This window comes from Melanerpes formicivorus, unplaced genomic scaffold, assembly GCF_026170545.1.
Source record: "Melanerpes formicivorus ecotype bairdi unplaced genomic scaffold, bMelFor1.0.p_v2 SCAF_1, whole genome shotgun sequence".
Taxonomy (NCBI): Eukaryota; Metazoa; Chordata; class Aves; order Piciformes; family Picidae; genus Melanerpes; species Melanerpes formicivorus.
The window spans coordinates 30772442-30785096 of NW_027142353.1; the positions used below are offsets into that span (position 1 = coordinate 30772442).

General features: G+C 37.9%; 1 protein-coding gene across 1 annotated transcript in view; it reads right to left on the reverse strand.

Moving 5' to 3' along the window:
- TMEM131 (transmembrane protein 131) overlaps positions 1-12655 on the reverse strand; it is a 136331-nt gene that overhangs the window by 17652 nt on the left and 106024 nt on the right. Inside the window, exons 20-29 of the mRNA XM_068139069.1 lie at positions 10381-10533; positions 10163-10238; positions 9937-10054; positions 7149-7287; positions 6931-7040; positions 6499-6565; positions 4144-4295; positions 3438-3580; positions 2144-2330; positions 890-1075 (exon numbers count right to left, since the gene is read on the reverse strand). Coding sequence (XP_067995170.1) covers positions 890-1075; positions 2144-2330; positions 3438-3580; positions 4144-4295; positions 6499-6565; positions 6931-7040; positions 7149-7287; positions 9937-10054; positions 10163-10238; positions 10381-10533 — 1331 coding nt within the window. The remainder of the gene's footprint in view (positions 1-889; positions 1076-2143; positions 2331-3437; positions 3581-4143; positions 4296-6498; positions 6566-6930; positions 7041-7148; positions 7288-9936; positions 10055-10162; positions 10239-10380; positions 10534-12655) is intronic.

A 12655-nucleotide genomic window follows, 5' to 3' on the forward strand; every position in this document is an offset into this window, starting at 1 on the left:
ATGGAAAGACCAGTTTTTCAGCACAAGCATCTAGAGCAGCAAGCCATCTCACACCAAGATATAAGCTTAAAAGGAAACCAGCTTTTGTTGTTACTGGTAAGTACCAACTTAGACTAAGTTTCTGTGCTATGGTTTTCTTTGAAAAAAGGCAGTGGGGGAAAGCATCTCACATCCAAGACAGGTACAGGGACACAACGTTTATAACCTCAGCTTTCAAACAAATAAAGATAGGTAAAGGTTAGATTAGGGAAATGCAGTAACTCATCTTTCAACCACTCATAGCAACACACATCTGTTTACTGAGAAAAAAAGTGCACTGATATGCTCCTATGTAACCTCAGAGTGTACAGCACTGCAAACAATGCCCTTCAGGTTCTCAGAAATCCCATTATTAGTATCACCAGTTGTCTGTCACATACAAGTGGCAACAAAGTTAAATTCATCCAGGGCATCTGCTAAGCTCATTATAGTCACTGCCTTGTATCTCTACAGCACAATACTTCAGAAGGATGCTTAAATTTCTACAGGAATTCACTGTTAGCAGAGCTTCAGTACCTAATTTGATAAAAGTCTGGCTTAGTTATTTATCAATAACACTAGCACGGCCAACATAGGGTTAACCCTAATGCACCTTACTTTAACACGCCCAAGCAACAAGTTTATTATTTTGTCTTCAGTTTAAGCAGATAATCAGCACTCCTCAACCTTAAACTGTTCACTCTCAATACATAGTAGAGTCTTTAAATTTGTTCTCCTTTTTCACCTAACTCTATTTTACTTTACACCAATTACAGCATGTACTGAGTACATCTGTTCTGCTCTGTAACCCGTGTTCAAGCAGTGGCAGTTAGTGTGTATATGCCAATACGAGCAAACATGTGCGTGTTACCTCATTATTCCTGAGATGATTATGTACAGTGCCAGTTCCCAGTTGGGTCTGGGCAGTGCTTCTGCACATGCTGCTAACATGTGATATGGAAGGGATGCGTTCAAGATAAATATGAATTCAGAACCTCCTGCAGTGATGAATTTTAATTCACGTATGACTCTGGAAGCAGTGAAATCAGGTGTAAACCTGAAAACAAAGTAAAGGACGTTAGGACTTTTCATATGAACAGCATGAAAGGCTGAGATAATTTGTATTATTCAGACATTACCAAAAAACCTGCCAAAGTCCACCAATTGACTGGCAGGTCAAACAACTATTTATAACAAATAGTCCTAGGAGCATGTCTAATAATCATCCACACAATGAGCCTAAAAATACTTATGAGTACCTTTCAAATATCTCAGTATGTGTTTGACCAAGTTCATAAACACCTATGCTTAACACATCTGATACCAGATCACCCTTGATATACCATATGAAGATAACTCAAATTATGTTTCCATCTACTCTGTTAGGATAAAAGCCATGAATGCAGCCAAAAATTTATCAACTGCTGTAAGTGAGCAATGCAACCAACAACCATATGAGCTGTATGGATTTAAACACTTCATTTTTAAGTCACAGCTGTATGCCTCTCCTAAAACATCACCACTATATTCCTGGCTCATCACACAGATTGTTGTAGAAATACTAGTGAAGTTTTCACTGCCTGCAGTATCCTGTACAACCTCTTACAGAACAGTAGTATCTTCCAGATTTTTTTAAATACCATATTTCAAATGGTTATCTTTAGGGTTAAAAGATCAGGGTTTGGTGCAGAGACCTTTTACAACAAAAATTGACAAAATTAGCCAAACATCATTATTCAGGCAATAGGACTAAAGACTAAAATGCTGTGCATTATGGTAATAATCCTTACTCTAAAGGCTCTTTTATATATATATAACACAATGCACTAAAAACACGTAAATCTAGACTTCATGTGTATGAAGGAAATGTATGGAAAAAATCCACACAGTAACACTATTCCAACTCAGTAAGTTATACTTACTTGATAGCAATAATACTACAGTCAGTCATGAAAACTTGAAGTTATCTAAAAGCAGCATTTTCAAGAAGAAATTAAAAAAATTATGTTTTAAAGTTCTGTTAAATAAAAACCCACTCAAAGCTTAAGTAATAATCCTCAGATATTAACCAAATTGGTTAATTCCTAATGTAAGACTCCATTTAGATGTAAAAAAACACACTTACAATATGACAATGTCTTTAGAGGCATTGGCACTTAGTGCAAACTCATGACAGTTAACTACTTTAAATCCATATCCTTCACATGTATAGCCACTGATTTCCATAGTTTTCACATTAATCTGCAGCTGCCCTGTATTTTCCACTTTTAATGTTCTTCTCAGTGTGAAATTTGGTTCTTTGTATTTCATTTCTAGAAACAAACAGCAGAAAGTGGTTAGTGTTATTCTAAATAAACATCTCTCACTATATTCACCTTCCCCCAGTAGAAGAGTCCTGTCAGTATTACAGCAGGACAACAGACTAGCAAAACCCATGAAAATCTTTCTGCAGAAACAGATCTCTGAAGCTAGACTCTCACTATTGTCAAAGTAAGGTATTTTTACAATTTCAGAGCCATCTAGGTCAACAGGGAAAAAACCACAAACCCCTAAATCTCTGATAGCACTGGTGCTTCATTAGAAATCATCTAAGCTGTAAAGTTCTTTTATGCACTGCTTAGCATTGTGGTATTCTGTGGAAAGCATAAGGAGAGTTAAAGCTTATTTTTGTGTGTTTTAAAAATAAAAATATTTGGCTGAGACACACATATCTTAGTTAAAAAAAAATTCCTAAACCACAACATGTAAGAGGCAATGACTAAACTTTACTTGAAGTTTTCTTAGTCATCCCTCAAAACAAGAGGAATCATCTGAGGTAGTAATTAATATGGCACTTTACAAATACACCTGGAAATCTACAAGGTAACAAAGTAGATTTTAAGATCCGATACAACCGAACCTCTTTTACCAGTTCCTTTGGTAATACAGGTACTCTTTGCTCTCCTCTTGGGATCAAGCCTGCCACAGGGCAGAAAACCTCTGATCCCAGTGTAGAATTTGGCTGGAATTTAACATTCATCATGGAACATACCCTACCTTTTTCTCTGCTGGCTGTGTATATGCACATTCTGAATGTGTGAGTGGAAAAAAATACAAAAAGTTTAATCTGTGATCAATTTGAATTAAATTTAGGAACTGGAGCTGATCCTAGTAAACTTCACCTCCACTCTTGAGTTTTAGTGGATGAAGGGATTTTTGTTGCACCCCTCCAAATTTTCAGATTAAAATGAAAGAGGTGAACTATTTCATTCTTTGGTGGATATCGTTCTTTAAACGAAGAAGCCATAGTAATGTGTTTAAAGAATTTAAGCTTCTGGGACAGTAAGAATGGGGGAAAGAAATATTTCCATGTATTTCACGTTGCACCTGTAAAACTGAATTTTTTTTCTGTTCAGCACACTGGTTCACAAAGTACTCACTTTCTGAACAGTCTCTTAATAATGCTTCTGTGATTTTAAAGCGTAAAGAGCTTCCTGGACCAGGAGATTTGCCTGCAACCTTCAAACTCTCAGTTGTTCCTTGTCCTTGTACCATTATGGCATCTATTACAGTCAAATTATTTCTGTGTACAAGGGAAAAGGAGAAACATTAATAAAAAGATTATGTAGTCCATTGCTCCTGCAATATTCTCTGAAGACTATGAAACTACATCCCAAATCTGGATTACAGAAACAAGCAGTTCCTCGGTTAATTTTCCACAATATGGAAATACATGGTGGAGGTCTCAAACAGTGTTTGCAAGACAAAAAAGTTTGCATTTCATCATCATGTTAATGTACCACCTCTGACAGCAGTGAAATAGTTACTCAATTCAAGCTCTTCACTGTAAAGATTGAACTTGCATTGCAGTTTGATCTTGCAAATGGCATCTATAATGAGTCCCTACTTCAAGAATTCAAGTCTCTAACAGTAGATTACATTAGAATATATGTATTGAATACAATTTAACTACTGTAAAACATATCACAATTACATTCAAATTAAATCTTTCTCCAGACACACGATTCTACAATTATTCTTATAAAAACAAGAGTTTCTCACTGGCAGCTGATCTTAAGGATGACCTTGTATATAAATAAAAACCATCAGAAAAGCTCACATTCATTTAATAATTATCTATCATACCTGACAACAATTAATGATGAAACAGTTTTGTTAAGAATAGGAGTGAACTTCACTTTGATAGACTTTCTCTCACCAGGTTTTAATATTAGGCTTAAAACTGAATAGCGAGCCAGACCCTTTGCAAGTCCTGCAGTGCCTTGTAGTGGCTGGACCTTAGGAGTGGGGAAACAAAAATCACCTTTTTAAAAATAGGAAATGTTTGCATGTATTTGATAGAAATGGTAATATTTTAGCTAGAAAATTATATTGTATAAAGAAGTATGTTACCAATTATATATACTGCTCTTTGTAACCAGAAAGTCTGATACCACAAGAATTGCCTTATTTATTAGTAAACAATCTTATTAATAAACAGAACACAGCAAGGCAGAACTGAGCTAACCTATACATTACAGATTCATAAAACACTAGAAGAAGAAAGAGTTCAGAAGTTTTTTAAATGCACATATATAACACCATTAGCATTAAGCCATCATGCAACATCTTGTACCCTCAAAGTGTTCCATTATTAAAACATTTTTAGAACACTTTTTTTCCAAGGGAAAGGAAAAAAGGGTAAAAAGAAAACATAATGGGGGGGGAAGTATTTTTCAAAGTCTGCACTTAGATGTTATACAAGCATCAAATCACTAATCTGGAACAACTACAGAGAGGAAAATGCCTATTGTTACAGTTTGAGCTGGGTGCCCCCCTGCGGTGTTTACTTCCTGTGTCCAGAAGTCCAGCCCAGAGGGGTGGACACAGGAAATTATGTAGTATTGCCTACCATAATTCTTTGCACCACTATAAGATGCAGTGCGGAGTCTGGCACTTCCTCTTCTCTTCCTCCTCCATCAGCCGGTAACTGGGGGAGATGTCTCCTGCCTTTGGGCCTGGCTAGGCCCAAGGCCATGGGGGGATGGGCAGTCTCAGATCTGGCCAGCTGAGACTAGCCTAGCAGTGGGAGGGGGAAGAAGGAGCCCAGGGGGTCTTGGGTGTACCCTCAGGTGGGGATGGGATCTCTCTGGGTCTGCTTTGGGATTTTTCTTTGTCACTGTGCTTTTGGTTTTCTGTAAATGTTCACCGCTTTCTATTTAAACTTTCCATCACTTTTGCAATCCGTTTGTCTTGAGTGTTTATTGTTGCCAGGGGTGGGGAAGGGGGCTGCCTAAACCTAGCACATTCTTGGTAGCAGAGGATGGTTACTTGCGAGGAGGGGGTCTGCCTCCAACCCTTTACATTCTTGGCGAGCCAGCCAGGAGTAGGAGTTGGTTATTGTGGTTACTCTGCAGATTGGATTGCAAAAGATAAGCGTTTAAATTTAGTTCTGGGCGTTGTTTTGGTTTTTTGGCAGTTGGGGGCTCATGTGTTGTTGTTGGGGCGATTGTGTGAGTTCTTGTGGATTGCAGGGGGACACCTGGTGCGTGGCCGGTGGCACAGAGTCCCTCCTGCTGTTTCAAGCAGGGGTGGTTCTTAACCATCGGAATTGGGGCACCACTTGAGAATGCGGGACCTGCCCTTCCTCCACCTTTATTCTCTGCGGAGCAGCAGAAGTGGCGGGGGGTGAAGTGGGGGAGGGGCAGCAGCGAGCAGATCAAAGTCAGGTCCGTTCTCTCTGCATGATAGGGCCAGCTACGGCGGAGCGGGCGAACCCGGCTCCCTATGGGCGAACGGGGACTCCAGCTGGAAAGCTGTTCTCAAGGGCCCTGAGGACGCGTTTATGGCTTACGCTGGAGGAGGTGTTTGAATGCACGAGGGGTGGAGGCAATTTTGATTCTGTACTGCGGCGGTAGAGGTGGCCAGAGCCCTGCTGTATGCTCGGGCGGCGGCGGGCCCAGCCGTGCGCTCGGAGAGGCGCCGGCGGGCCCCGGCTGTCCACTCGGGCTGCAGTGGCCGCGGTCCCGGCCGTGCGCTCGGAGCGGCAACGGCGGTCCCGGCCCTAGTCTCTTCTCCGACCTTTTCGGATGAGAAAAGACTGTGTTCAGGACATGGCATGCTCTATTTGAAAAGCACACACTTAAGATGCCCACAAAACTCAAATAGTTTAAAATAAAGAATGAAGTAATGGAAAACCCAGTAATTTGATAATTTTAGAACTTCCAGCCACTACACTGAAGAAAATAATCCAGTATCATTAACAGAATGAGTAAATGGTGTTTTCCTGTAACTTCCACAATGTTATTATATCATAAGCATACAGAAAAAGTTACATTAACTGTTGCATTTGAAGAAATACTACTTTTCCTAATTCCCTGAAAATATCTAACAGAAGCATCACATTTTTCACACACAAACTTGAAGACATGTACAACTGAACTTATTAAAACATTAAAATATCTACACGTAAAAGTCTAACGAACATATTGAAATACTTACACAATTTCTGAAGACCTGGAATTCTAGAGTTCTCAGATTGAAAGTCTTGGGCTTACTCAAATTAAACCTGAAACAAGTATACAGTTTTTACTTTCCTCAGATTAGGGAAGATAAGGGCATACTTGCACTTAAGAACTTCAGCAAAACCCAAAAATTTAGGATAGGACTCAATAAGCAGCTGAAAAGATCATTAATTTTTTTCTTATCCCCTTATACTTCAACTTAAGGAAGAAATGTTTGCATCATTTTAGCTTAGCAAAAAATGCATTCCATGGCAAGCAGCCTAGGTTCTGCTCTGGCTTAATGATTCAAATTCTACAAGTAACCAAAACCATCAACCGACATAGCTGCCATATTCTGCATGAGCATTTTTTATACAAAACATTTTCTGCAGAATGAGAATGGCCTCATTACTCCAAAACCAACACTTACCGTTCTAACATTTTATCTACGAAACTGGATGGGCTAGAATACAGAGCTACAGGAAGGAACTGAACATACACAGGAACATCAGCTGGGTTTTCTAGAAAAATTTCTTCTTCCTATTCAGAAACACAATTTTTGTAAAGTTTATATTATGGTTAATGTAATTAGAAATGGCTGTTAAAAAAAAGTCCTTACCAAATGATCCCCTCAACGCAATAACTTACTGATGAACTGTTTGTATTGGTAAGGGGGAAGCTTAGATGGCGTGGTGAACTAAGTATGGAAGGCCAGGACATTTCTGCTGTAATTTTCAACCGGACATCCTTCTGGAGATCTGTGTCTACTTCAAATACAGCATTCAGTCTGGAGAAATAGTTATAAAATTTACTTTACAGGAGTAAAATGGGAAAAGCCTGGAAAAGTAATGTTTAAACACACCTTGAAAACTTAAGTTTGAGAAACAGAATGGTATGTTATATCTATATGCAATTTAAACACTCATTGAGATCTGTCCATGTGTACTACTATAGAATAGTGCAACAGAAACCTCCACAACATGATGTATGAGATCAACTCAAAGATTCTAAAGATGTTCTCTAAGTATTGTTGTCATTATCCATCCATTCCAAGTTCTGATATGATCTATTAACAGATAAAGGCTAGCAGACTTATGCAATGTATCACAAATTTTTGAGTATTTGCATTTCCCTTAAATCGCTGCTCTCTGGACATCAAGACACAAATTTTATCTTCCAGTGGGATGTGTGTAATCCTTGCTATGAGGGAAGAAAATTTTGAGAACTGAGATTCAAATCATTACGAAAAATAAACCAAAACCATGAAATATATTTGATGTTTTGCAAAGGTATAAATATTAGAAAGGAAAAAAACATTAATCTTCCTACAATCTGTTTCCAATTCAACATCTAGACATCCACTCTCCTGAAAACATTGTGTCTGTGCACCCATAGCATACAGTCAATCTGTCTGTGCACTCTCGCTGCAAAGGACACACAGTGTGTGTGCCTATCCTCCTGCCAAACAAAACTAAAGCAAATCTCAATGAGTCACACTTGGGGCAAGCTACTATTTCCATTACTGAATTAAGTTCTTCACTATTAACCAATCTCTGCAACAGACCTGATTCCTGCTCTCCTACAAGCTCTCCACCATTCAGCTGAAACAAGGCTAGTTAGACTTCAAACTTACAGAAATATTTTGGAGAGACTCCTAATGCCCAAGTCAGAACCCCTCTGTATTCAGAAGGGGCAGTTTCTCCTTTGCTGAATGCCACATTGGAGAGCTGGTTAATTTTAACTCTGTTTAAAAGTGCTACAGCATCTAGATTATATATTGAAAAATGTTAAAGCACTGTATATTCTAGTTAGAGCTGCTACTTATTCAGATACAGATTTTAACAGAATTTTGCTTTACCATCCTTTCAGGATAGGTGACAGTCACTAGAAGTTACCAGTGTGGATAAACAGAGGATTCTGTTTAGATTAAATATGCTGACGAGCTATTATCAGCATTATTTTTAAAAAGTGGTAAGATACGCTTTTATTACTCTGTTTAACTACATGCAGTTGTTTGTTTCTCCACAAATAAGCACACCTTTTCTGAAATAGTAACCTTGATGCTATGACCACAAAGGGCCTATGCACTTGCTGTTAACTACAGAACTGCTTAGGTTGGAAAGGACCTTATTGGTCATCTGGTTCCAACTCCCCTGCTATAGGCATGAACACCTGTTACTAGCTCAGGTTGCTCAAAGCTCCATCCAACCTGGCCTTGAATATTTCCAGGGAGGAGGCATTCACAACTTCCCTGGGCAACCTGTTCCAGTGCCACAACACCTTCACATAACTTACATCCAATACAAATCTGCCCTCTTCCAGTTTGAAGCCATTATCCTTTATCCTGTCACTACTCTCCCTAATAATAAGTTCCTCCCCATCTTTCCTGTAAGCCCTCTTCAAGTACTGGAAGGCTACAATCGGGTCTCTCCAAGCCTTCTCCAGTTGAGCTGTCCTAACTCTGCCACCTGTCCTCACAGGTGCTGTGAGATTTTTCCATTACAAAGTCAACTGTTACTTACATTTAGAAAGCAAAGGCAATTCTACATAACAATGATCTCCACATTGTAAACTAGGATCAAGGTAGGAGAGAAGGTGCTCCAGCCTTCTTCATCTTCATGGCCCTCCTCTGGACACACTCCAACAAGTCCCTAAGTTTCTTGAACTGGTGGCCCCAGAGTTGGATGCAATACTACAGGTAGAGTCTCATAAGACCAGAGTAGAGGGGAAGAACCACCTCCCTTGATCTGCTGATTATGCTTCTTCTGATGCAGCCCAGGATGCAACTGGCTTTATGGACTGTGAGTACACACTGCCAGCTTATATTCGCTCTTTCATCCACCAAAACCCTCAGGTCATTCTCTGCTAATTTATGTTCCTTGGAAATTAAATCACTCTATGTATGAGAAGGCAGATGTCTAAAAAGCAGGCAGCAAGTAAGTTTCACTTTTTTCAGATATAAAACAGCAAAAATGAATCAATTTCCATTAAGCAAAGGTCAAGGAAAAATACTAGACAATTTGACAATTCACCAAAATTAAATAATCTCCAAACAGCAGCAACAGAAAACCTTATGAAATCTTAGAGAAACATAGAGGTTACAGGTTTAAAACAGATTAAGCAGGGATACTGCACATACAATCTATTTTCAGAAATTTCTACAAAGACTGCCTCGCTATTGTCATCTTTTCAAGAACTGCAGCACACACCAGCGAATAGCAACTTTCAGCATTGTGTATGACTTGAGGAAATGACTGGATTTTAACTATTAAAACGTTCTCTTTAAAGGTTTTGCGGAGAAGGCCAAGTAAATTGTTCTTGGCTCCCTTTCAAAGAGCACTGCAATATTAAGAAATCTCATATTTTATAAGAGCACACAAAACAGAATTATAGAGTGATTTATGGCCTGAGAAAGTAACAGCGATAGAATACTTACCTATGGCTTGAGTTCTCTTTTATTTCTATCCATTCTTTGAATAAGTTCTCATGCAAATCCCAGTCAGAATCCCATGCATCTTCTTGCATTGCTATGCTGTGCTGAGCTTTAGATTCCGCTTTAAGAAATAATGTGGTTTTTTAACTCTTCATGTAAAATCATTGCTTAAAGAGAACTTTTTTTGTTTTTGGTAAGATTTTTCTTTACAAAGTCAAATGTTACTTACATTTAGAAAGAAAAGGCAATCCTACATAACAATGATCTCCACATTGTAAACCAGGATCAAAATAAATATTTGCAATCTGAAAAACACATAAGATCAATAAAGAAACAGCATGGTGACAGCAGCATGTAATGACCAAAGCAAATTAAAAAACAAAACAAAAAAGATTTATGATAACCACAGAAAACTTGTAAACATGTAAAAACAAGGATTAAACAAACCTTTGATTTTTTTCCTGGCTCTAAATCTTCTTTATTACTTCTTAGCCTCTTATAATAAAACCTTACATCTTCTGACAGGGAACGTATGTGTTGTATTTTCACTTTCTGAGAAAAGGAGTTCATAATGCTCAGGCTCTGGTGAACTACCTTCCCCTAAAGAAAAGAAAGGATGTAAAAAATCTGCAAGGTATGCATTTTCCCTAGCCTATGTATTTATTTATGCAGGCAGGCAAAGACCACAGCAGAGCTGAAATGTTAAATTGAGATTTTTAACTATGCAATCTTAAAAAAAAATATGCTACTTTAAGCACTTCAAGGTAAACTTCTGTGAAGTTGGTATTCTTTTCTCCATTTCTAAACACATTTCACCCTTCGTTCAAAATTAAGCACAGCTTAAAATTCTTGAAGAGCTAGAACAACAGTTCTGCTTAAACAAGTCAAAAGGCGTGCAAGAGAAAAATTCCATCTTCTGAGCATCCTATTACAAAAGGATGCAAGCTTCTTAAAAGAGATCCAGTATATAGTTGCCAGAAATTAAAAATAACCTGGAAAGGAACAGTAGAGTGAAGCTGCAGATCACAAAGGATAATTAAAAACATAGGTACAGTCCATCCTTCCAACTCTTCATGAAATCCAGATAGCAGCCACTAAAGTCACAACATTTAAAAAGAAAACAGTGCAAGCTTTTTCCCTGCACCTTTATACTTTGCCTCCTCTTTTGAGCCAAACGTTACTTTAACCTTTAAGCACTGATCATGTAGTTTGTTTGCCACAATCAGAACTATTATCATGCTCCATCTCTCAGTAGTTCTGTGTCCATATTTTTCACCTTACCTCAAAGTCTAACCCTGACAAATACAGAGTAAATAATAAATACAAATAAAAAAACCAAATAATTAAAAAGCACGATTCAGGATGGGCAACAAAATTTCAGCTTTATATAAAATAAATTGATATGAACAAATTTAAATACCCAAGACTGTCTTCCAAAGAACCTGACAATGGCTTTTCATAATTTCCTTAAATTAATGCCTTCAGCTTTTTAAAAACATCTCTAAAGTAAAGACTGAAGAGCTGGGTGATGCACTTTTGCAGACTTAAAATTTGACTGTGACTTCAGGTAACAGACACATGCATGAACAGTCTCAACAGTAGTAACTGCAAAGGGAAAGAAACTACAAGAATAAATCTCTCAACAGTATAGTCTTGTTAAATTGAATAAGATGTATGTCTGAGCTTCATCTATGGAATCCTATTTGTCATAAACTGCCATCAGTTGGGCAAGATAAAGATTAGGTAAAGATTATATAAACCCTGTAGAACAAATTTACAGTATTTTACTAAGACCTTTACAAAGCATTTAGACATGAAATAACCTAAGGAAATACAGTAATAAGAAAACCAGAAAAATACTATTTAACACACAGGTCCTCAAAGATGAGCTTTGATCTAGGAAGAGCTGACAGGTGGCACTGTGAGCTAAAAATGCCATTATGAAGCAAACAACTTCGACAAAGTTCCAGCAATTAGACACAGATACAAACATACTAAAATTATAAACAGAGACAGACAGCACGGGGAACTAGGCAGCTGCAGAAGAACTACTTCCAAAGTATGAACTGAAAAGCAAGTGTTGCTAAACTTGTAGCACGTGTTACTAAACTTGCAGCACCTAGTTATTCCTGGATGTTAACAGCTGCCAAATTTCTCTACTAAACACTGAAACAAGAAGAACTGATGCTATTTTAGGCTTATTTTCATAAGTAATGGAGGCATTACAGAACAAGTAGATGTAGGGTATGATGAATTCAGTGATCATACGTTTTATTTGAAATGAAAAAAGGAAAAGTAAGTCTGCTGACAATGATCTCAAATATCAAGACAGGTAAGTGACCAACAGCAATACTAAGTAAATCTGAGTATTCTGAAAACCTTGCGATTTGAACATGCAAAATAGTCTAGAATCTTGTCAAAGGTGACAACTATAAGTAAATGTATACTCCCAAACATAATGCAGGAGAGTTCAGAGGTCCCCTGAATGAGTAATTATGTGAAAATATTTACAGAAAAGAGCATGAAGCCAATAAAAATCACAGTCCAGGGATGAGAAAGAATGATGACAGCAAGGAAACTATGCCTTAGAGGCTGTGAAACAAGTGCTACAAGTGCAAACCATATCCAACAAAAAAATAAACAAAATTAAGCTGACCATGGTAAACCAAGGAGGTCTTTTGCCATTCAAGTTAGAACAAAATAAAGGGAGGCTTTTTCAAAA